Genomic DNA, 27,476 nt, shown 5'->3' on the forward strand with positions numbered 1-27,476 from the left:
CCAGTCCCACATGGGTTTACAGCTGAATTCTACAAAACCTTCAGTGAACAACTAATACCAATACTTCATAACTTGTTCCGGGAAATTGAAAGAGATGGAACTCTCCTAAATTCCTTCTATGAGGCCAGTATCACATTAATCCCCAAACCAAATAAAGATACTTCAAGAAAGGAAAATTACAGACCAATATCCATAATGAACATAGATGCAAAAATTCTAAACAAAATACTAGCTATACACATTCAAAACTACATCAAGAGCATCATGACCAATTTGGGTTCATCCCAGAAATACAACTCTGGTTCAACATATGCAAATCAATACATGTTATCCACCACATAAATAGAACCAAGAACAAAAACTACATCATCATAGCAATAGATGCTGCAAAAGCATTCGACCAAATCCAACACCCATTTATGTTAAAAACACTGCAGAAAATTGGCATAGAAGGAATGTACTTCAACATCATTAAGGCAATACACTGTAATCCCAAAGCCAACACTATATTGAATGGGGAAAAACTGCAAGAATTTCCTCTAAAGTCAGGAACAAGACAAGGATGCCCACTATCACCACTCCTTTTCAATATAGTCCTTGAGACTCTTATCAGACAAGAGAAGGAAATCAAAGGAATTCACATAGGAAGAGAGGAATTAAAATTATCCTTATTCGCAGATGACATGATCCTTTATCTGGAAAACCCAAAGAACTCAACCAACAGACTTCTGGAGCTGATTGACAAATTCAGCAAAGTCACAGGATACAAAATCAACCTAAAGAAATCAATGGCTTGTCTTTACGCCAACAATGAATCCACAATGAAAGAAACAAAGAAAACAATTCCATTCACTATAACCTCAAAACTATTAAAATATCTAGGAATAAACCTAACCCAAGATGTAAAAGACCTCTACAACAAAAACTATAAAACATTAAAAAAAGAAATTGAAGAAGACCTTGGAAGATGGAAAGATCTCCCATGTTCATGGATAGGCAGAATATCATCAAAATGGCCATTCTACCAAAACTGATTTATAGATTCAATGCAATTCCCATTAAAATACCAGTGACATTCTTCAGAGACCTAGAAAAGTCAATCATGAACTTTATATGGAGAAAGAAAAGACCCAGAATAGCCAAAGCAATTCTCAGCAATAAGAAACATGCAGGAGGCATCACAATCCCAGACTTCAAATTATACTATAGAGCAATAGTAATAAAAACACCATGGTACTGGCACAATAACAGATATACTGACCAGTGGATTAGCATAGAAGATACAGAAACAAACCCATACATCTTTAGTCAATTAATCTTTGACAAAGGGGCCAAACTCTTATGCTGGAGAAAAGACAGCCTTTTCAACAAATGGTGCTGGGAGAATTGGCTATACATTTGTAAAAAGATGAATCTAAACCCCTATATCTCACCATGCACAGGAATCATCTCAAGATGGATCAAAGACTTAGAAATTAGACCTGAGACTGTGAAGTTAGTAGAGGAGAGCATAGGTTCAACACTACAAAATATTGGCACAGGCAGTAACTTTCTCAACAAAACCTTCAAAGCTCAGGAAATTAAAGCAAGAATTAATAAGTGGGATAGCATCAAACATAAAAGTTTCTTCTCATCAAAGGAAACCATCAACAACCTAAAGAGGAAGCCTACAGAATGGGAAAAGATATTTACCAGCCACCACTCTGATAGGGGGCTAATATCCAGAATATACAAAGAGCTCAAAAGACTCTACACTAGCAAAGCAAGCAACCCAATCAAGAAATGGGCAAATGAACTAAATAGACATTTCACAAAAGAAGAGATACAAAGGGCCAATAGATAAATGAAAAGATGTTCTACATCATTGGCCATCAGAGAGATGCAAATCAAAACTACACTGTGATTCCATCTAACCCCAGTCAGAGTGGAAAGCATAAAGAAATCAAATAACAACAAATGCTGGCGAGGATGTGGGGAAAGAAGAACTATTTGACACTGTTGGTGGGAGTGCAAACTAGTTCAGCCACTATGGAGATCTGTGTGGAGATTCCTAAGAAAGCTAGGAATAGATCCACCATACGATCCAGCTCTACCAACTCCTGGGTATCTTTCGAAAGGGGTTGAATTCAGAGAACTACAGCAATATATGCATACCCATGTTCATAGCAGCACAATTTGTAATAGCCAAAAGATGGAACCAATCAAGGTCCCCATCAACAGATGAATGGATTGCAAAACTCTGGGAAATACATGCAATGGAATTCTACTCAGCCATAAAGAAGAACAAAATCATACCTTTTGCAAGAAGATGGAAAGTCCTGGAGAGCATTATGTTAAGCGAGACCAGCCAAGCACAGAAGGAGAAGGTACATATGTTTCTGCTAATATGCCCAAACTAGGGAATCCAGAGGATACCAGTGGTACTCCAGATAATGGAGGGGAAATACCAGCAAAGCTTGAATGGGAAGATAGAGGAGGAGGAAGACTGAACTTGATTAATGAGGGTCCACATGTGAAAATATGTAAAATTATGAATATGGCATGGTTACCTGGGACAATCATTGTTTTATTGCTGGGAGGGGGGAAGGGAAAACAGGGGCGGGAGGGGGGAGAGGGCATCAAGTATAGCTTAAATGTATACCATTTATGTTCAATAAAAAATTAAAAAAAAAGAAGTGGGTAAGTTTGTGTGAATGCGAGAATACATAAAAGTTCAATTAATTATGTTTTATATCATATTTTATATCAGATATTTAAATTAACATTTTAATGTAATATAATAAGAAATCAAATTCAATGCTCCCTATATCTATAATAATCAAAATATCAAAATTTTAAATAGAGATAAGAACTGACAGTGTCAATTATTGAAGCATAAGGTAAAAGAAAAATGAGTTTCCCCATATACATGTTCCTGTGTATTTTTCCCTAGCTCTGTTATAATAGTGATGGCAAACAAAAATTGCATGTATGCAAGATATTGAACATGATATTTTGCTATACATATGCACTGTAAAATGATGGCTATAATCCAACTAATTAATATATCCCTGACTTTACACAGTTAATAGTTCTGGGGTTGGACCCAGGCAAGTATTCTACCCCTGGAGCTATATTCCAAGTCCTCTTTTATCTTATCTTGAGACAGGGTCTTGCTAAATTGCCAGGCAAGCTCCTCTTAGTCTCCCTACTGGCTGGGATTGTTATGTCTTTTTTGGAGTAATATCTGCTTAGTCCTTTGTCTATTTTGAATCAGATTATTTGTGGGGTTTGTTTGTTTGATTTTTGCTATTGAGTTTTATTGATTTCTTCAAAATCATGTATATTAACCAATTAATTATTTTAAAGGTTGAGTTTTAAATATATTATTATTATCTATTATCTATTAACTATTACATTTTCTTCATCTAGTAATCTGTGATTGTATTTATGTTATTTCATCTTTTGACTTCTGAAAATAGTGTAATGAACATGAAAGTGCCAGAAATATTTTCAAAATAATGATTGTATCTCCTTTGGATATAGACTCAAAATTGGATCATATGATAGTGTTTTGTTTGTTTGTTTGTTTTGGTGGTACTGGGGTTCCTGGAAACCCTCTACCTCAGGTTACACTCCCAAACCTATTGTTTATACTTTTTTATTTAGAAACAGGGTCTCTTAATCCAGCGCGCGTGGGGCTGGCTTCGAACCTGTGCTATCCTCCTGTCTTTGCCTCCGAAGGGCAGGGATTACAAGTGTATGCCACCACGCCCGGCTTTGGATCATATGATAGTTTAAATTTTTAAGGAACATCCATGCTTTTTTCCAAAATAGCTGTACTCATTTATATTCATCCACATCTTCGCCAACACTTAGTATCACCTGGATTTTTTCTTTTTTCTTTTTTTTTTTTTTTTTTGTACTGGAGATGGATCTCAGGGGCATTCTACCTCCTAGCTACAACCCCAGCTCTATTTTTTATTCTTTATTTTGAAACAGGTTCTCACTGAGTTCCAAAGAACCTCACTAAGCAGTAGCTGAAGCTGTACTTGAACTGCAATCCTCCAGTGTCAGCCTCACAAATGCTGGGATTACAAGCATGTGCCACAATGTCCTGGTTTCAGCTGCATTTTTGATAAAAGCAATTCTAGCAGTTTGTGAGGTGATATTATAGTTTTTTTCATCTTTTTAAAAAATTAATTAATTAATTTTTTAAATTGGTGCATTGTAGTCATATATCAATCACATTGGAGTACAAGACTTGAGAGGATATACAAGCACACATCATCCAATTAGCCCTCATCCAGCCCCCATCCCATTCCCTCCCCCTCCCTTGATCCCATGCTTCTTTGGTGATTAACTTTGATACATTTGTTTATGTACCTCCTGTGTTTTAAAGAGGCTCCGTCCTCCACTATTCCATACCCTCTGATTGGTCACATTAGTTACTTCATTATAGGGCCCTTTCTATAGCTCAACCTCTTCCTGTTGCCCCTTTCCTCCTAGTTATTGCTGATTAGGGGAAGCATCTGATTTATATTTTCTGCGATATTTCTCTGTGCATGCTGCATTGCAAGTACCGATCCCACTCTTGACGGCCCCAGTAGCAGCCTGGCTACTCAGTGGACTGATCCAGACCTCGCTGGCTCAAGCAGCAGCCTTGCCTCATGGGAGGCCCCAGTTCTGGTCTCGCTGGCCCCCACACCGGCCTAACCCCTCGGCAGGCTCCGATCCAAGCCTTGGAAGCCCCAGTAGCGGCCTTGCCTCACGGCAGGCTCCGATGCTGGCCATTGGCCCTGGCACCAGCCTAACCCCTTGGCAGGATTCTGATCCCGGCCTCGGAGGCCCCAGCACCGGCCTTGCCTCACAGCAGGCTCCGATGCCAGCCTCGCTGGCCCCAGCACCAGCCTAACCCCTCGGCAGGCTCTTAACCTGGCCTCGGAGACCCCAGTACCAGCCTTGCCTCACGGCAGGCTCCGATGCCGGCCCTCATTGTAGTTTTGATTTGCATATCACTGATGGTTGGCAATGTTCAGTATCTTTTCATATATCTGGTGGCCATTTACATAGTGTCCTTGGACAAATTAACTCCTTTGTCCATTTTTTAATCAGATATTTTTGTGGGTTTTGAGTTTTGCTATTGATTTTTATTAATTTCTTATAAGTCATGTATATTACCCCATTATTGGATAGGTGATTTGAAAATATTTCCCCATTTTTAGCTGGGCATGGTGGCACACACTTCTAATCCCAGCTTTTAGGAGGTTGAGACAGGAGGATCATACTTGGTGGACAACCTCAGCTACTTAGTGAGGCTCTTTGCAACTCAGTGTGACTTTGTTTCAAAAAAAGAGTAAAAAATAGGGCTGATGGTATAGCTTGGAAGTAGAATGCCCCTGAGTTCCATCCCCAGTACTGAAAAAAAAAAAAAAAACAAAAAACTCCATTCTTTAGATTGCCTTTTCATTTTGTTGAAGGTTTCTTTTGTTGTGAAAGAATATTTTAGTTTGATGTAATCCTACTCATTTTACTTTTACTTTTGTTGCTTATGCATTTGGAACCATATTAAAAAATAGCATTGCCAACTCCAGTGCAATGTAACTTTTTAAGGTTTTTTTTCTACAAATTTTATGGTTCAGGTCGGTCTTAAGGTCAAATCTAATTTATTCTCAGATGAGTATGATAAGTATACATTATCCAGGTTTTGCATTATCTTTGAGTAAAATGAATAAAGAGGATCTGGAACAAACAATATCTCTATATAAGAGTATTAGTCTATTTGTTGAAAATGACATTTAGGGGTACTAAGACTAAATTTAACAGTAGATCTTTAGATAAAACCTTACACAAGTTATTCCATAAGGATGACTTTTTGTCCTAAACTTCACAGGGAGAGACAGTACAGACTCTGTTGGAAATCTAGTAGACAGTTTAACAGCTAACAGGATAACAAACCTGTCTTTTCCAGAGACATGTGGTACTCATTTTACACCTTGAAGTCATTTCTTTTGATCTTTACTCAGTTGTAATCATAAAAAAGGAAAACATCTTTTAAATTCTTTTCATATCATAAAATATATTTAAATAATTTTACAGGATGGTGATATCTCTATTAAGCTAATTTATGCAATATACTCTAGGGATATTTAACCTCAATTTTATGGATGAAGATAGTCTTAATATCAGATGATAGTATGTTAGAATATATTTTAGCACCAAAATTTTTATATATTTTAATTGATTTTTCCATTTTATATATATCTTACATATATATAAAATTTAAAAATATATATTCATTAATAACTGAACAAATTATATATTGCCGCAAAAATTTAATTTTAGGAAAAATATAAACATTTTTCTACAAAGTTTAATTAATGTCAATTCACCAAATGGAAAATTCGGGAGAGATATATGTTTTCTTATTATCATTAAAATATATGACAGGATAGTAAATATCATTATAAAGTCATCAACAATGTCACACCACTAGGCAATGGTTTCAATAAATACATTTTTTTCTTCAAAACATTTTCTAACTTTTTACAATAATTATCTTCTTATTTTTCCTTTTTGACCTCATACTCCCCTGTAATTTTCCAGTGATTTCCTGGAAATGCACCTGATTGAGAAATTCAAAAGCCGTATGATAGAAAATTCCAACAATAAAACTAACAAAACATAGCTGCACCTATTCTTATCCATTTTGTTCTTTATCCTAAATGTAAGAAGTATCCTTACAATTGTCAGAGAGAAATCTTTCTTTTCTTCTCTTCGTATTTTACTCTCTCTCTTTCATATATATATATATATATATATATTTGGTGGTACTGGGGTTCCTGAAAACCCTTCTACCTCCAGGCTACACTCCCAGACCTATATTTATATTTTTTAATTTGGAAACAGGGTCTCATAAGCCAGCAAGGCTGGCTTCAAACCTGCGATATTCTGTCTCTGACTCCCAAGCATGGGGATTACAAGCATGCGCCACCACGCCTGGCTCTCTCTTTCTCATATTTTACTCTCTCTCTCTCTCTCTCTCTCTCTCTCTCTCTCTCTCTCTCTCTCTCTCTCTCTCTCTCTCATCAATTTCCAGGCTCTTTCTACATAATCTCTGCCTGTTAAATATATTCCTGTTATTTGATTTATTTCCTTGGTGATAAGAATCATCTGGGTTAAATTATTCAATATACAACTATCCCAAGATACTGATATGAAATCTATAAGAAAAAGAGAATAGAATTTGAACATAAAAATGTTCCAGATGATTTTCTTCATCAAGGAAAAAACTGAATAGACCTTGCTTGTCATTATGATCAACTCTGTTGGCCACACATCTCTGTCCACTACATCCTTGCTTTTCTAAAAAATTTCACAGTTTGTTCCCCTTATCTCAGGTTATCCTTGACATCATTCTTCCTTAAGGATGCATATTATGCATTGTGTATTTATTGAGCCATTGTCTAGAAACACATTTTTTTATTTTTTTATTGTTGCATTGCATTCATACATCTTAATGGGTACAAGATGATAGAGGCACACATGTACCCATCACCATATACTTGTTCTTTATAATTATTCTAATTATTATTTCCTGGTGTGTGTGTTCTTGTAAACCATTCATTCACCCACAAAATTCTACGCCCTGTAAGATCAAGTGACAAGCTTTCTGTGTATTACCTAGATTTATAGTTAAAACAACAAGTATATTTTAAATACATGCATGCATATTTATTGATATAATTAGTAAATTTATATTTGAGCATAAAAATTATAAAAAATTTAATAAGGCTTTATTCATCACACAGATTCCTTTAGACACTGGTACATGGTCTAAGTTGATAAATTAATAAACTGGTATAAATGGTAAAAGCTTAAAATTAAAAAATATTTTGTATTCTTTTCTTTGAAATCAAAACACTCCTAAATCACAATAGGAAGCTCTCCTAGTTTTTATTTGTGCCAAGTTTCAAGGATCTTATAGAAATATTGTTTTTCAGAGCCTTCCTGTATTTCCATGGCAAATAATTTAATTTATCCTAGCCTATTTTCTAATAACAATATAAATCTAGTTATTTTACATAGGAAATTTTATTTCTTATACTATTATAGAAATATTTTATAATGCATCCTTTTACATTCTGACCTTTGAGTTGATGATTTATAGCAAAATATTTACAAGTGAATCCTCTACCTAGTGTGTCTCCCATATTTAAATGTAAGGCCTTAAAGGTTGAGGCTGTATATGTTATCTATATAATCACATATATGATTATATGTGATATATGATTATATATGATTATATGTGAGCAATAATTGTGTACATCATTTCTCCTGGTACATGGCTGAAAGTGAATAAAGGAAAAGCAGACAATCAGGGTATGGCAAAATTAAAACCTCCTTGGATGTTGCAAAGAGTAGTGAAAAACAAAGAAAATAATCCACTTCAAATTGTATGTTATGATTGTTTTCAGGTAATTTATTTGTTCTTTCAAAAGAAGAGAAAGAAAGTCTGCTGGACCTGATGACACACACACCTATGCCTATAATTCTAGGGCCTGGGAGGCTGAGACAAGAGGCCAGCCTCAGCACCTAAGGAAGGTCAACTGAAATTTAGTGAGACCCTGTTTCAAAGATAAACATAAAATAGGCTTGGGATGTAACTCAAAGGCAGAATATCCCTAGGTTTAATCTCCATTACCAGAACAATAATAAAATAAAATAGTAACATAAAAGAGAAGAGAAGAGAAAGTTAGAGGGCACGTGTATGAGATTGGAGTTTTGACTGTACATCAATACAAGGCTAACCATGTTTATTTAACAATCACCCTGCACAAGGCAAGGTGATTCTGGACTGCATTGTGATTATATAGATAGCATATACAGCCTCAACCTTCAAGGCTTTACATTTAAATATGGGAGGAAAATGTATTTAGAAATTCTGTAACATATCACACAACTTGTAATTATTGAGGCAAAATAGCAGTGTTAAGGAATCATGAGAAGAGGTAAGGCAACATTTAGCTTTAGGCTTCACTGGAAGTTGCATATAGTAAGCAACATTTGGATGGTGGATGAAATTTCTCAGGCAGACAACAGGTTGGGGGAATCCTACGCAAAGAGGCAAAATGTATTAAAGCATATCATACATGTCCAAATGTCCAAATTACATTGCCTAATAGAAGAAGAAAGGAAATTCTGGGAAAAGAGCATGAGTTAATTTTGTCTGATAATGAAAGACCATGTGCCATCTCTAGGCATTTAGAATTTTATCCAATGAGGAAAAAGGAGGGCCTCTGAAGCTTCCTAAATTACACATTGCACTGTGCCTCTAGAAAAGTGCTTTGGTAGCTGCACAGAAAAAGAGCCAGATGTAAATATATCCACAACGAGGAATTAAGAGACGATTTCAAGGTTTTAGAAAAGGATTGAGCAGAGGAAATGAAAAGGAAGTGAATGAATTCACCAACTTCTACTACAGTGGGTGTGATTAGAGACGGAGACTAGTATGATGTGCAGATTGAATATGCATTAACCAGGACTCCCAGGTTTTGAACATAGAGTGCTGTGAGACCACCACTGTTCCTGAGAGTTGTAGGAAGGGCAGAGGATGATAGGCCTACAACTCAGATGAGCTCCCATGACACTAGGAATCTGAGTCCCCCAGGAAGCTGAAGGTCACATCATAAGTATAGGAAGAAATGAAAGCTGTTCCCTTCATTCTAGAGATAAAAACAGCAACCACTGCCACGTGTTTAGCAGCTACATATTGAAATCTAGAAATGGTGGGTGTTCATCACAAATGTAACCTTCTTGGTTGTTCTAATATTTTAAATTTCTAATAAGATCTACATATCCATGGATAACCAGCAGACTCGTGTGTTAATAATGGAGCCTGATGGTTCAGACGGCTTGACACTGACTGAAGCTCATCCACATTCCAGTCTTCACATCAATCATTTCAGCTTTGCTGTCCTGCTTCTGAGTTGCCCGGGGTTCAAGGGTCTTAGTGAAGCCTTAGTAAATGCCTCTATCACTTTCTGGCTTAGCCTAGAAGTCATTAACTCACATGTCAACGAAGTCTGGAAAATTAATCCAAATCATGAAATGCCTCCATTGTAGACAAACTTGTTGTGGTGGTATCTGATGGAGAATTTAGGATTCCTGTAAGGGGCTGTGAAGTCAATAGGTGCCAATGGATGGCAATCCTAAAATAAAAACAAATGTGAAGCATCCATTCATGTCTAAGAATATAAACCTACTGCACTGACTCCTATGGGTGAGAATAGAACCACCCATATTGGAGCTTTGGAGAATAGTAGCAATTACTGTACAAATGAATGTCAAAAGCTAGTTAGAAACAACAAGAGGGACAGGTTAGGAAGAGATTTAAACCATTACAGAAAACCATACCTCATGAAATTTTTAAAAAGTAAAAAATGAAGGATGCTATTAAAATCTGCAAGAAGGTGAGAAAAAGAACTGAAAAAAAAAGTTTTTCATTTAAGCAATGAGAAAAATGTAGACTTCTTTTTAGATAATTCTTTGATTCCTTAGAGTAATATGAAATTTTAAGAGGCCTACTTGTAACTGGATTATAAAAAAGAATGGCAATATTTAATAGTGGTTTGGAGAAATTTTGCAAAAAAGGAAAATATATTCATAATGCAAATATATAAACGATAAAAATGAAGCCCTGTCCTCCATTTAGGAATCAGATAAATTTTTTGAAGATGTTCTTGATAGAAAATACTGCTATACAAAATAAGGGATTCATATAAAAAAGAATACCATATGATCTCACCCATATCATGGCCTAATGTAGTCAAATTCATAGAAAGAGACAGTAGAATGAAGATTGCCAGGATCTTGAGGGGGGCACTGAGGAATTATTGTCTTATTTTGTTATGTGTGCAGAGTTTTAATTTTAGAAGAAAAGATTCTAGAGATGAATGGGAAAGGTTGCTCAACCATGCAAATATACTAAATGGCATTGAACTATATATTTTAAAAAGTTAAAATGAGCCAGCTGTGGTGGCATACACTTGTAATACCTGCACTTGGGAGGCTGAGACAGGAGGATCATGCAGGTTTGAAGTCAGCCTCATCTGCCTTATGAGACCCTTTTTCCAAATAAAATATAAAAAAATAGGTCTGGGAGTGTAGCCTAGAGGCAGAGGACCCTGGGTTCCATCCCCAGTACCACCAAAAAAAAGAAAATAGTTAAAATGATAAATTTTATGTTATATATTTAAAAGATAAAATGCTGCTTTAATACAAATAAAAATGATCTTACAATGATGACTTTTTATTTCATAGAGCATATTGTTAGACATGAGAAAACAAAATTTATTTTAAAAATAAAATGTACTGAAAAATTATTTTATAATATTATTCTTATATTAATTTTATTCAGTTACTTTTATGAAATCAGCTAAGTTAAAAAATTAAAGTAATGGAAAAATGAGGATGAATTTATTTCTAGACAACTTACTTAAAATATCTTTTTATTTTTGCATATTTTTCTACAAATATATAAAATTTGGAAAATATATGATTTGCATATATTTGATATCCCACATATGGATATATAAAATATAATATAGAAATGACTTGTTCCTGAGTCATGGAATTTTTATAATCCATGTCTTCATCAATATAATTGAAAATTCATGGACTCCAAATTACTGGATTCATTCAAATTATTTAGATTGAGTTTCTTAAGTGAAGGCAGTCAAGGTAGTGGAATAAAGACATCAAAATATATTTGATATATGCATAATGAGATTTGGAAGACCCCATTATATGTTGATAATTAATTTAAATGATTTTAAATATATTGCTCCATCAAACTTCTTTGCTAACTTTGAAGGGTTTTTAATTTAGAGCATAAACAAACATATAGGTAGATGCAAAAGTTAATAGTGCTCATAATTTCCCCTGAAAAATGGTAATAAATAAGTGCTAGGAAAATTTTCTAATCTATAAAGAATGTACATACTATAATTCTTTTTGAGAACAACTGCTGTTTTGACAAAAGCTTTCTCCTTTAAGATAAATCTAGTGACCAAAAAACAATCTGCCTTTATTTCTCAAAATGACTTTGACCTCGAATTCTGAAACTGACAGGGTGACTTTGCTCACTGAATGAATATAATACAGACACTTTAGAAAGAAGACAAATATGCCAAATACCCAGGTGAGTTATTTATTTTTTTAAATCTCAAAATCAAAGTAAATAATTTTACCATAGGGAGGAATTAAAGCAGACGTGATGGCTATAACTGCTAAGATTTTTGTTCTTAAAAGCTAAAAATAATTAAATTAACCACACCAACATTACTTCTCGTGAACATCTGACTTTTATACTAGTTTCCTGTTGGGAACTATATGTATTCAAAATTATTTTTAGTAACTAATAATGAATTTATTTAATTTTATCTGGATTTTTAATGCTAGAAGTAAAAAAAAATCAAAGTCAGCATAATTCTATATTAAAATAAATTGACACATATAAAATTTTCATCCTGTGCCGGGTGTAGTGGCGCACGCTTGTAATCCCCACGCTTGGGAGGCTGAGACAGGAGGATGGCACAGGTTCGAAGCTAGCCTCAGCTGGCTTAAGAGACCCTGTTTCCAAATAAAATATAAAATAGGTCTGGGAGTGTAGCCCGGAGGTAGAAGGCCCCTGGGTTCCATCCCCAGTACCAGAAAAAAAAAAAAATTCATCCTGAAGTATGTGGAAAAACATCATTTGAAATAAAAAAAAGTCATAAGATGTACCGAAAAGTACATTTTCAGGTAATAATAAAAATAGATGTCATTATTTTAGGTTTAAGAAGTTATCTTTAGATTTAGTATACCCTTGCAACTCTTCAGAACAATAAATATAATATAGCATTATGGTATGCATCTCCAAAATTATTCAGACCTTTCTAGATTTCATAGATATATACTTAATCAAGAAATGTATAATAATCATTATTTTCATACCTGAAAATAAAATCATTTGTAAACAAAACATTCTACAAGGATAATTATTATTCAATACTAGTGATTCAGAATTCTATGACAGTATTGAAATAAGGTTCATTATCAGCAGATATTCTTGGGATTGGCAGCCCTTAATTGAAATTTGTTTCCCAGTACTTAACACTAATTGGTATACAACCATTTACAGATGAAAACGGGGGTCTATGGAGAAAAAAGTATGTGTGTACCTCTTAATGCAGCAGTATGAAAACCCATAAAAGAATAATTCACAAACCCAAACACAAGGGGGGAAAGAGAATGGGAGGAAAGTTATTTTTTGCTTCCCTTGAGCAAACATGTAATTTCCATGATTTCTTTTTAATGACTGTGGTCTGCGGCCAGTAGGCACTGATTTATGAAAAGCTGTAAAAGATCAGGTGGAACCCTGTAGGACATCGTTTACAGCTGCACGGATTGAAACCTATCTAATTTGTCTAGTAAAAGTGTGAGCTCACGGTGCACATCACCCGGCCTATAAATTTCCCCTTCAGACCCAATGTCTGGGGCTGGGTCTAAAAAAACCGCCAAGCCTTGCAGCTGCTCCAAAGCCCAGATTCCCTCGGTGCGCATGAAGAGACATCACAGGCTCTTCACAGTAAGAGACAAATTCCTATCCATTGATAAACTCTCCAGATGTCCTCTCTGAGGAGGAAAGGAACCAATTTTTATTTGAAATCCCCAGAGAAATCCTGGAAGTGGAAAAATGATACTTTGCAGGGCTGGTTATTCCAAGGTCACTGCCATTAAATTAGGTCATTTTTTTTTTGTCTCAGTTGTTCTTTGATCCAAGTCATAAACAGAAAAACTCGGTTGGGGTCACTCTAATCCCTAATCCACACGTCCTGTTCTATTTCAGTTTGTTTGTACTAATTTTCTCCAAACTCATGTTGAGCATGGCTAACATGTTGAGTTAAAAAATACAGACCATTTTTAGTGGAGAAGAAAACATTCAATATTTTGCTATTAGGCACACTTCATAAATATTCTGAATAAATGTCCTGGGGTTTGATTCTTTATACCCACAAACCCATAAATAAAAAAGTATTACTATTCATGGGACTAAGAGTCCACATTAGTTTCTGTAGTACAGCTACTGTAGACATAAAAACTGTGAAGTGTTGTGTGTGTGTGTGTGTGTGTGTGTGTGTGTGTGTGTGTGCGCCTCTGTAGAGATTAAGACTTTGTTGTTCTATTTTGGGACCTCACTTCATTTTTCTTGTAAAATTTTCAAACATCTGACTTAATGCTATATTTATCAGTTTTACTTGTTGGTTCAATGACTTATCTAATGATTATAGTAGTATATCTAACGAGTGTTAGTGACAAAGACTGTGTCACTCATGGGAATTGAACTAAAAACAAAACCAAGATTATTGTGCAAGTTTTGTAACCTGAAGTAAAAACTGCATCTGTAACTCCTTAAACTTTTAGGTTAACAAAAAAAATGAAATTTCTAATACAAAAATAAAATTTCTATTATTTAGCCTGGCATGGTAGTACACACGTATAATCCCAGTACTTGTGAGGCTGAAACAGGAGTATTGCAGGTTTGAGCCTCAGCAAGTAGTAAAACTATCATTAACCTAGCAAAACTTTGTTTCAAAAAAAAAAAAATAGGCCTGGAAGTGTAACACACACACACACACACACACACACACACACACACACACACATACGCATTTTATTCTATAAAAGATGAGCAATTTAAAGAACCATAGAGCCGGGCGTGGTGGCGCACGCTTGTAATCCCCGCGCTTGGGAGGCGGAGACAGGAGGATTACGCAGGTTTGAAGCCAGCCACGCTGTTTTAGGAGACCCTGTTTCTAAATAAAAATATAAAAATAGGTCTGAGAGTGTAGCCCGGAGGTAGAAGAGTTTCCAGGAACCCCAGTACCACCCCCCGAAAAAAATCATAGAAAATTACTTACATAAATGTTTACAAAAGATAATAATATAAAATGTCATCTTTTATAGTTTTCTAGATATCAGAAATACAACAAATGCTTTTAAAAATAATGCCTAATTTCTATTTTTAGATAACCTCTGATAGTTGAAATTAAATCATACAACATGAATATAAATTATTGACTATAATTAACATTTTTAACTTGTAAAACACAATGCAAAATGATTCACGTTGTCAATCGTAGTCTAAGAGAAAGAATGTTGAACGAATCTTCTTCCCTGTCATGATCATTTGTAAAGAAACCAACTACCGATCTACATTTTCCATAGAAGAGAGAAATAAAGGCAGAGCCAAAACATAATATTTCTACTTTTTCCTAAAATCAGTATTAAAATTTGACCATTTAAGGCCGGGTGTGGTGGTGCATGCTTGTAATCTCAGCATTGGGGAGGCTGAGATGGGATTATTAAGGTTCGCGGACATCCTCAGCTACTCAGCGAGGCCCTCTGCAACTTAGTGAGACCCTGTTTCAAAATAAAGAATAAAAAATAGGTCGGGGGTGTAGCTCGGAGGTCAGATGCCCCTGGGTTCCATCCCCAGACCCGCAAAAAAAAAAAAAAAAAAAAAAAAAAAAAAAAAAAAATTGACCATTTTAATCAAGTAATTTTTAAGGCATCACCATGAATACCTAGGTGTGTAGTAGTCAATTTACAATCCCATGTGCTCTGAGCAATAGCATGCAGGTCTAGGGCATAACATAAAACTAGTTCGGCCTGAAGAATCTTAACCTCACATTTAGCATGTCCCTTGTATATTTGGGAGTGAAATTAATAAACAGCAGCAGGAACAGCAGAAACCTCCCAATTAAAAGTCATTTTTAAGTTGAAGTGCAGTTCCCACACTGACAGTTTTGTATCATGAGCTATTTTCTCATTAAGAATAGGAGCTTTGCCTGGTGTGGTGGCACATACTTGTAATCCCTGTGCTTGGGAGGCTGAGACAGGATGATCTCCTAAATTCAAAGCCAGCCGCGCTGGCTTAATCGACCCTGTCTCTAAATTTTAAAAAAAGTATAAAAATAGGTCTGGAGTGTAGCTTGGAGGTAGAAGGGTTTCCAGAAACCCCAGTACCACCAAAAAAAAAAAAAAAAAAAAAAGAATAGGAGCTTTACCAGCTAGGCATGGTCATGCACCCTTGTAATCCCAGCATTTGGGAGGCTGACACAGGAGGATGGTGGTCTTCAGACAGCCTCAGCTACTACTTATTGAGGTTTCTGCAACTCAGTGAGACCCTGTTTCAAAATAAAGAATAAACAAATAGGGCTGGGTGTGTAGCTCGGAAGTACAGTGCCATACGGTTCCAGCCTCCGTACTGAAAAAAAAAAAAAAGAAAAAAAAAAGAATAGGAGCTTTACCAAATATTCTAGGTGAAAATCGATGGTTATTAATCATAGGTAAAAAGAATAGTACATTTTCATTTCATTTTAATGGTTCATTTGGCTGCTATTTAATGCCATTCTAAATATATTGTGGAAATTAGCCATCTAGAGAGCTAAATTCATTTCTAAAACAGAGATAAAGCCTTAGCACCCGTGTTCTTCATTAGTTTTTGTGTCTCCTGACATTGAGATGTTAAATTGAAATGTTCCTAAATATTGAACTAAAACAATTTAAATGATATATTTAATTGGAACAAATCATTTCAAAATGCAAAATATGTAAAATTCTAGTTTTAAAACTATTAATATTTGGAATTTTAAAATTTTAGCTCTAAAATGCTTAAGACACTTGTACAGATTAAATCCAATTGCAATTTCACAAGATGTGAAAGATTCTAAATGATAACATTGATAAGTTAAAATAAAAATGAACCTTCCTAATGATAAACTGAAGATTAGGTTTTGCTGTATATAGTTTTAATATTCATTAAGTATTTTATAGAAATAATGAAAACAAGTGACAGCAGAATAGCACATCCATTTATAAACCTTGGATGTAGAATCATTACGAGCTTGCATAAATTGTTGACTGTTCTGTGTGTGTGTGTGTGTGTGTGTGTGTGTGTGTGTAATGGGAATGGAACCCAAGGCATTCTAGTGTCGAGCTACATTCCCAGCTCTACTTTTCATTCTTTATTTTTGAAATATAGTCTCACTGAGTTGCAAAGGGCCTAAGTAGTAGCTAAAGCTGTCCGCCAACCATGATTATCCTGTCTCAGCCTACCAAATGCTGGAATTACAAGCATGGATCAATGTGCCTGGCCCATTGTTGACTACTCTAATTGAGGGCCCTAGTAATATGTACTTAGTAGGATTTTCCCACTATTATGTACATATTATTATTATACATGATTAAACTTCTAGTTACTCAAAGTTATAGTGCAAAAAGATCATGACATCCCAGCATTTTACTTTTATTTATTATATTCTTTTCCTTTTGAAGCTTTAAAAAATCAATTATTTTACCAAGTGTGTTATTTTTCATCAGAATAAGGAATGGCTAACTGTTTTGAGGCGTCCTCAATCTGAATGCCACCTACTTGTGCTCATTTAATCTCCAATTACGTGAAATCTTTACCTTTACCATCATCTCCATTATACAAACATAGTAGGTTAAAAATAGTCAAGGTCACACAGATCATCTGTGGAATACCCAGGCCAAATGATTCCAGTATTTGTCCACTGAGCCACTATACCTTATGAGTGCAAGAATCAAAAAGGCCACTGTGTGAAATCTTAAGTAGCTTAAGAGAAAGCTGGGGAGAAGCAGTATAATGATTCATCTAAATGGTACCCCATACTGGTCAAAAGTGTGGGCTCTGATATAACAAATAACATGTATCGAACCCCAACTCCACATCTTTTGCTTTAGAGAACACAGATTATGGCTCAATCTCTTTTACTTTTGGCCTCCACATCCATCATAAGGGGATGATGTTGTTAATTTTTCCAAATCTGTGTCAGTCATATGCTCAGAGTAGTACCTGGTACAGCATATGTGCTCACAAATTTTCAATATAACCCAAAAGCAAAAACTTTTATACTTACATTATTCTCAAGACCCCTTCCTTAAGAAAAATTAATAAAGTAAGAATAATTCCAACAAACTCTCTACCCGGTGACTGGTCTTAGTCTTATGAATCAAAGGACTATTAAAGAGTTCATTAAAAGCTAAAAAAATGTAAAAATAAATAACTCAAAGGCAGTCACTAATAAGTTGCCTCTTTTGGATCTTCTATAGATCCATCCATTTTGTTTATTTAATTTCTATTCTTTTGATGCCACAGATCTTGCAGGTGTTTAAAGATTTGTGATCAGACCTATAATTATATAACACTATCCTTGGAGTCTTTTTAATGCTGATTTTATCATACAATATAAATCATAACCACAATGTAAATAGGTATATATAGGTTTATATCTATATATAGGTTTATAAATAATATGCATTTGGTGTTGTCAAATATGTATTTCATTTATTATCACTCACTTGCTTTTTATTCCTTTTGTAATTTTGCTCTCAGTGGTGTTTATCACATGACTTAAGTCTGTGCTGACTATCTTAAATGTAGCTTAGATCATTCAAGCTATTCTTCAGATAGCAAACTGTATGATGTCTACAAACAAACATCTGTAGGCATGACTTAACATGGAAATTCAATCTATCCACAAAGGCAGATAGCCAAGTGGGTCATGTCCACTATAACTGTATACTAAATTAGTGCCATCTTTGTTAATGATTAGATAGTTTGAATTATTAAAAGTTAACTTATAGGTACATTTCTGTCTCTCACTGGTAAAGTTTCAGTGATTTAGAAAGCAGTCATGAGCACAGAAGGGGAGCACTTAGACACGATGATCACAGTCTTCTTCCAACCTGCCAGCATGAACAGATGATGCCTTCACGGCAGATCAATTCCACAAATAAACATGAACACCACATGAAGTCTGGAAGTTCCTGCTGATGTTGATGTCAAATTTTGACACAGGGAAACTCTGCTGATTTCTGATTTCTCTCCCTTTTGTGTTTTCTTTTCTTGCAGGCCATCAAACCTTCTTCTGGACCAAAGCAATGCTGACATCACTACGTTCCGTATGACAGGTGACTGGCTGAATGGTGTCCGGACAGCACACTGCAAGGAAATCTTCACAGGCGTGGAGTACAGTTCTTGTGACACCATAGCCAAGATTTCCACAGAGTAAGAAAAAAAATTATTAAGAAGCATGAATGATTGTGAATCTTCTACTGAACATACCTGTTTTTTATTAATACCTTATAAATATTAACCAGTGAAGAACATAGAATCTCTCTTAACCACTAAGCTTGTACCTAGATCTTTTTGTGACCACCTTCTTGAATGATGTGTGTTGAGGTGTCTTTCTCTCATGTGCTAAGGCTCTCATATAGATGTCTACATAGACACTATGAATTGCAGGTATACCAGTATTCACATTCATAGACCCAAGCTCATAATTATTATTTTTTTTAGTTTTTAAATTTCTTTCTCTCTCTCTTTTTTATTGGTGCATTGTAGTCATATATCTTAATGAAGTACAAGATGGTAAAGGCATACATACACACACATCACTCATTTAGCCCTTCTCCATTTCCTACCTCATTCCCTTTCTCTCCCTACTCATGTTTGCCTTAGTGATTGATTTTGGTATGTTTATGAATGTACGTCATATTCATTAGGGAATTTCCCTTTTCTCCCTCCCATTCCCTTTAGTTAGGTTGCCTAATTTGCTCCTTTATAATTTCTCCTTCTTTGTCTGTAGTACTTCCTATGACCGTTTTACTCTTTAGCTTCTGCATATTGGGAAGAACATTTGATTTTTAACTTTTTGTGACTGATCTCATTTAGTATAATGTTCTCCAGTTCCATCCATTTCTCCACAAATGACATTATTTTATTCTTTTTTATGACTGAATAAAATTGCATTGTGTCCATATCCCATAGTTTTGTAATCCAAACACCAAAAGACATAACATGATGACAAAGATATGTTCCAGGGTATGTGATTTTCTGTCATGTTTCAATAATTTTTTGAATTGGAAAATAGGATAATTCAGGACTAAGTAGATAACTTGGTATTACAAACAAACATGTAAAATATAAAAAGTAGTTTTCACAACTAGTAAATAAGCATGTTATCATCTATTTTCAACTATCTACTATGTTCAAGGACTGCCTCAGCTAATTAGTGAGGTTCTCCACAACTTAGTGAGACCCTGTTTCAAAGTAAGGAATACATTAGGGTTAGGGGTATTGCTCGTGGGTAGTTCCCTAGTACTGCATTAAGAAAACGAAAAAGAAAGACTAATAGTTGGGACAGATAGAAATTACATCAGAATATTAATATTACTTTATATTTCAAATGTTAAAAGCCAAAAATCAAGTTTAATGTGCTATATTTCTGTGATAGGGATCATTTGATAATAGTAATGTTTCAAACCTCTGGATATATGAAAAGGGGATTTATAAGGAACCAAGTAACAAACTGAATAATCATAAAAGTTAGTCCTTATTTATAAGGTATGGTCATCAGAAACTGGAAAGCAAAGATCTATAAGACACAGTCTTCATCTGTCTGTTAATGAGTGCCTTTCATTTCCTATGCCATTGCACCATTTTTTCTGCAAAGTGACTTTTCCTATATACTCTGCACAAATCTAAAATGTTCTTTCTTAACCTAAGTCTTACTACCACTCAACTGAGCAGAGGCATACTCTATTGATTCTAAAACGTCAAGTGAAAAGCTAACTCAGTTCCACTCATAAATCGGTCCCTCCAAAGTCATATGTTTGTTGTTATCTCTTTTATCCAAAGAATAAGTGTGAGATGTCATTGCCTGGTTCTAGGATCCCATTCCTGAAGGAGAGATGGAGTATTCTCCCAAAGAATGAGATTTGTACCAAGCAGACATATCAGCCATTGTCTGGAATCTTGTAGAGTACACAGTCTTTTGTGTAACTGTGTTCCTCTTCACGGGTGTCTTTCTGGCTTTGATCTTTGCTCTATGAACTAAATGCTTTAGCTCCTCAAGTTCCTCTAAGTTTTATCTGAGCCAACTAGTGTTTGCATATTTAAATTTTGTTGAATATATAAATTTTCATGGTTACCCTATTGATCATTTAAACATAGTCACTGTGGAGTACAACAGATGAGATGTGAAAAAGGAGTGTGAGGCATAATTAATTCAGGCACACATACCCAACAAATAAGTGTATAATTTATGGTGTAACATTCAAGTCAGAAACATATAAAACCGTGAACCTACAGGAAGGATTTATTACTTTCTAAAAGAACAACTTGTTCTCAGAAAATAAACTCACGCTAGTCTATTTAACATGCACTGGCATTCCTGTTTAAAGTGGAAGGTAATGTTTATTGAATAGACTTCTGACCCACTTTGAGTTTCTATAATAGTTATTTTGATCAGACACAGCCACCGGATATATTCATGCATTCAAACCTTTTTATAAATTCTTATTATAGTAATATAAACAGTTAGGGTTGTGATATATATGAGACATCTGCTTGAGAGCACAGACACATAACAAAGAATAAGCACAAAGTTGAGTATTTTTACACCATTGCCAGATTTTCTAAGGCAAAGTTATGCAAATGTTTATTCTCAGTAAAATATCAGCACTCAGAGCTTTTGGATAATGAAACACTATATTGAAGTAGATGAGGCAGAACACTGTTAATAAGATTAGATGCTAGTTCATAATTTGAATATAGTCAGCCATTATATTTTGTGAGTGTAGTAAGAAAGCTATTTGCACAAAAACAAGTGAAGTGATAGTATTTTGTTATATACTTCCAAGTTAGTGACATATTTATTTCAGGACCAGGTTGGCCATCAAACTCTTTTTGGCTGGGTAGAATATTCACCTTCATTGCTTTTTATTTCAAACACCTGCAAATATAGGTTTAAGGTGAAAGCCACCTTTTCTTAAGAGACCAGCCTCTTTCAGGTTTATCCTTGGATGTCTCTGTACTTTTCTTCCCACAATGTTAATTTTATGTTCCTTCACAGTCTAGGAGCAATATTGAATTAGAATCTAATGCTCTAAAACTTCTCAAGAGGGATTGAGTTTTTCCTGAAATCAGCAAAATGCCATGCACTTCAGGATCTTAGCTTGTATTATGAAAGTAAATATTTAAACAAAACAAATTAATATGTGAATAATTTGAGTAAATCTAATCAGGCAACATTTTCTCCTTAAGAACAGTATGTTATTTAACTAGATACCTTTCCTTTTGCCGCTTTGGACTCTCTGTTTGAACTTGATTGCTCCAGTTTTCCTTGTGTCATCCAGACTCAATTTAGAAATGATTTGCTTGACCAAATAATCCTAGATAAGATCCTAAATAGATAGATTCCTAAGATTAATACTGAATTCCATTTTCCTTTCTTTTACTCAGATTGTCAAGTCACAGGGCAAAGTCAATAGAATTTCACCTGCAAAGAAATATTAATTTATTTCAGTTCATTTCAGAATTTAATTAACATGCAAGCTATACAAGTCATTTGCTTGTTCAACTAAAGCTCAGAATTCATGAAGTTTTATTCAATAAATATATGGTTAAGATATTTCATAGTCTAAGATGAACGTAGGGAGGTTAAAGCAAGAAAGAAAAGGGGAAAGGGAAAGGGCAGAGTGATGTGGCTCTGGAAATTGAAGAGAGGATTAAGTGTGTGGAATGAATATTAGGTAGATTAATTGCCATATGCCATTATTCTGCACTGCGGGATGCCATTTTCAAAGTGTCATCACCTGTCCCTTCGCCTTTGAAGTTCCCAATAACATATTAACCTCTGGTTTCAATCTTGAGCTGCTCTTTAGTCTTGAACTTTTCCATCCCTCTTCTGAATAGGATCATCAAAACAAAATGAGCCCACAGGGTATGTTACCGATACTGCAGTAGCTGGGTGTTGAAAACTATTTTGGGCACAGTAGTGTGGTAAGTAAAAGACATATTGGCAAGCATAGAGAGAGTAAAGGGTACATAAAATTAAAATAAAAACTAACATAAGAATAGTGAAAGGAGAATATTTAATTGTATTTCTCAAAATCTAGTATAATCTTTTTTATTCAATATTAAGAAATTATATAATTGTTTTCTTATGTTGGATTTCTGGATACAGAATCTGACATAGTTTCATGAAGACAATTTTCGAAGAGTATGGTATAGGAAATCTCAGTTCAATCTAATTGGTGAAATAATGAATATTTTCCAGCATGTAAGAATGACTACTTCAGTTTAAAAGAAGATCAGGGCCAAGCATCATAGCATGTATTATCAATCATTGTGCTCAATATTTCAGAGTTCAGAAAATCAACATGACACACTGTAATATTGTCTGGCTTTTTATGACTATTATTTTATTTAAGTTTATAAGAAAGGAGAGAAAAACAAATTTTGAGTCATAAAATTATTATATAGAAATAGAAGAAAGGTAAAATAAGAAATACAAAAAGAGGAAGGATCCAGTAAATTTGTCTACCTATATTTGTAACTACCCAGTTTTCTGGCTTATATTTATATTTTGGCTTTGTCAAAATATAAATGGGGGTAAAAGGGAAGATGTTTGGTTTTCATTTTAAAGGTAAATCGATGGTACATGAATAGTGAAACTCCTGCAGCACACTTTTCAAAAGTAGAATCAATAGAAAGAACATGTGTTAGTCTAAGTGAAGACTTTCATTGTGCAGTTTCTCTGAGAGTGGCAAACCTGGTGTTAATTTCTCCCCTGTAGCCTACATTGTGAAAAGGTCACTGAAGAGTGTGGTCAGAGAGGACCTCAGGCAAGAGGCAAGCTATAGACATTTTATCAGCCAGTTGAGTGGCAGCAGTCAGGGAACCTGCACTCATCAGGAACTCTATTCCCAGCCCAGAAATGAATGTAGTACACTTTTGGCTAATTTAATGCAACAGGTGCTTATATAACATGCACATCTTTTATCAAATGGTTGTTATCTACTGTTTGCTCACATATCTTTATTGATTTGGAACTACTGTTTTAGAGATAAACTAGTCCATTTCTATTTATTAAACTCACAATTATTTCTTTATATTCAATATAAAGGAATCCCTTTTGTGTGCCTGTGCAGTGTGTGTGTGTGTGTGTGTGTGTGTGTGTGTGTGTGTGTTCACACATGCATGCTTTTTTCATTGTTATTTTTAATTTCCATGGCTTTTATTTCCAAATGGTGTTTTACTCTTTAGTCTGTTTAGCCATAAAAGTGTTGTGTACATTTCTTTATTAAATAGCTATTGATCCTCTTATAAGTAATTATCCAGGGTGCTGTCATTAGCAGGGTACAAAATAAATGAAAAATCTTATTCAAATGGAATAAACCTTCTCATGAGATAAGACAGAGCATAAATAAAACAAACCAGAAAAAGTTACTGATATGCTAGATGGTGACAGTCTTTGAAAGAAATATAAAACAAGAAAGGGAAGTAGAAAGTGCAGATACAAGTACAGAGTGATTTTGCAATGTTATTCAAGATAGTTATTGGAGGTCTTATTAATGATTATTAAATTTCTCTTGGAGATATTTCAGTAAAATCAGAGAAAGGTAATTGTGTGAATGAGTTACTTGAAACAAGAATTGAAACAAGAATATATAATCCATAATATACACTAGTTTAGCTAAGTCATTTTTCCTTAAATAAAATTCCTCATGTTATTAAAATCCTTATTTGGATACATAATTTCTGAGTTTAAACAATTTTAAATTTAATAGAGATGTCCTCTTTTGTTTTTATATAAAAAGATTTTTCTAGGTATAAATGCCTACACAAATTAAAAAGTTAAGACAAGTATTTCATTATACATCACAGTGTTGCAGGCTATGCATTTGGGCAGAGCTCAGGCAGGTGATTCTTTGTGCTCAGTTGACAATGGTCTGATCTGGTCTGAAGGGATAGAAATACTTTCATTCAAATGTCTGCTTTATTGCAGATGAGTACACAGCTGGTCTCAGCCAGGATTGTAGGCCCAAGTACTTCCCCATGACATTACCAAGTACTCAGTGACAGAATCTCAGGGCATCAAATAATGTAGCCAGGCATTGTGGCAGACAGTAGTAATCCAAGTACTTAGGAGGCTGAGACAGGAGATTCAGTATCGTAGGTTCAAGGACAGCCTCAGCAACTTAGTAAAACCTTTAAAAATAAAATAGGGCTGAGTATATAAATATGAGATAGAATGACCCTGGGTTCAATCCCTAGTATCAAACACAAACAAAAAACAAACATTATATAGAGCTTTGTGCCTCAGAGAGGATGTATGAAGACATAAGATGTGCAAGCCTTCAGTTTCTTAAGACCTAGATGCAAAATCTGATGCAATGGCAGTTCTTACTTCTAACTTCTGATAGTCAAAGCCATTCTCAAGGTGGTCCTCATTCAAGGAAAGTGGATAAAAGCCTTATACGGAATGTTTAGCCTTCTGAATTATTTGAGCTAGTACATTTTTTAAAAGTTAGTTTTGCTTTTACTACAAGTTACTATGCTGGATTAAACAATAGAATTCTGCTCACTAGTAATTCTGGAGGCAGAAGTCTGAAGTTAAAAAAAGACAAAAACACTCTGCATCAAAGGAGAGAATCCTTTCTTGTCTGTTCCAGCTTCTGATTAATCCAGGTTTTCTCAGTTTCTTGTAATATAACTCCAATTTCTACTACCATTTCTATAAAGCCTTCTTCTCTGTGTCACTGTGTGTCCTTTTCATCTCTTATAATGATGCTTAAACTGGATTTAGGACTCATTCTAATCCAATATAATATCATATCAATTTCTCTCTGAATTATACATATTCCAAATATCTTTACATTGTGAAGTTTTAAGTGAATAGAAGTTTTAAGAAGACACTAACCCGCTATACCATCTATGTTCTCCCACAATAACACATAGACTCTCTCTCAAGACAGCGCATAGGGGTAATATAAAATCAGAAATTTAGGTCCAAAGTAGTTGGATATACTGTGTAAGTTTGATAATCTTAAACATTTTATTAATTAAGATTTTCTGCTTCTATCTACTTTTCTACAAATGACATATTTTTTTCTTTACGGCTGAGTAAAATTCCATTGTGTATATATACCACAGTTTTGTCTATGTACACTCCAGGAAACCATGACTCTCATCAGATACTTTCTATTTTTTTTATAGTGACATGAAAAAGGTTGGTGTCACTGTGGTTGGGCCACAGAAGAAGGTCATCAGTAGTATTAAAGCTCTGGAAACCCAGTCTAAGAATGGTCCAGTTCCTGTGTAAAGTTCTCCTTCTGTGAGGAAGTGGTGGCCGTGGAAGAAGCAGCATCACTGTGCAGGTGGATGCTGCTACTGGAGAGACTAGTGCAAGTTCCAAGTCCAATAAGACACTCAAATACGAGTACAAATGCCTTAAAATGGAATAAAAAAAAAAACCTCTTTATTTTCCCTTATCATTTAGTGGTTGGGTGGGTGGGTGTATTTTGATTTGTAATTGTTTTTTAAATATTAGTTGATAGATTAAACTTCTTCAGCGCAAAATGATGAAGAACTAGCATAGAGCCATTGATCATAAACTGACGATCATTAAAACAAAACAAGCAAAAGAACAAAATGGACCTGATGGCTTTACTTATGAATAGCCACGAAAGAAAAGACGTGTGATATTTTTATACACAGAAGAAATCCGTAACAGGTATTTTGTTTCTTTAAAAGCAAGCGAAACAGAGGAATTTATACCTCAGACTATCTGGCCATATTTACTACCTTACCATTGTATTTTATTATTCTCTTTTAACTGTTTAAAGCATATAGAAATGCAGTTTGTAGTTGTTTTAAATGCTAAACTTTTTAAAATTTTAGCTCTTTTAAGTCTATCATGTAAAAATGTGTCTTAATTTTTGAAAAAGTATTTATTTTCTTTTGATTTGTTTTTATTGTTTCATATTTATGCTTTGATGACTTAATTTGATTTGTTACAGCCACGTGCCAAATGTTTTTTCAAACTGTCAGCAGTAGAAAACATGTGTAACTAGATATTGAGAACGATGGGTTTCTTTCCATATTTTTTTGAAATATCCACTTATATCTATTTGAAAAAAATGAAACACTTGCCCTGTTCATATAGTAACCAAATATGTCACGGTCTGAAATATCTTATCCATTTGTGTTTCTTCATTTATTATGAGCTGTGTGCTCCTAATGTAATGTAATATGCTGACTTGTCTGTAATAGGTATTTAATCAGATATACTTTTCCTGCTCTGGTGCTTAGAGGCCGTCAACTCTCTCCATTCACAAAGGAGCCATGTTAGAACTCAGAATAGCTACACTGGGAAGAATTGAAAGGCTATTTAGATTATTACATTAGTGAACCACACAGTCCATAGGCCACTGCATGGGTAGGCCTCGTTGCATTGTTAACCATACAGCCTGTAGATCAGTTATTGGCTTTGAAAAGTCACTTAATTAATCTTTGCTTAAACTTGACGAACTTTTATAGGGCATAATGATACTTAAGCTACTCATCTGCATCACTGAGG

The 27,476-nt window shown here is 34.7% G+C and overlaps 1 protein-coding gene across 2 annotated transcripts in view; it reads left to right on the forward strand.

Annotated features, from left to right (window-relative positions):
• Window positions 1-26,219, forward strand: part of EPHA3 (EPH receptor A3) — a gene marked incomplete at both ends in the record, with an annotated part of 395,618 nt that extends 369,399 nt beyond the window's left edge. For both annotated transcript variants that reach the window (XM_080696115.1, XM_080696116.1), the window contains 2 exons: window positions 18,962-19,117; window positions 26,114-26,219. In XM_080696115.1, the coding sequence (XP_080552241.1) occupies window positions 18,962-19,117; window positions 26,114-26,219 (262 nt within the window). The remainder of the gene's footprint in view (window positions 1-18,961; window positions 19,118-26,113) is intronic.
• Between the last annotated feature and the right edge of the window lie 1,257 nt (window positions 26,220-27,476).

This window comes from Muscardinus avellanarius (genome assembly GCF_963383645.1).
Source record: "Muscardinus avellanarius genome assembly, chromosome: 5".
Taxonomy (NCBI): domain Eukaryota; kingdom Metazoa; phylum Chordata; class Mammalia; order Rodentia; family Gliridae; genus Muscardinus; species Muscardinus avellanarius.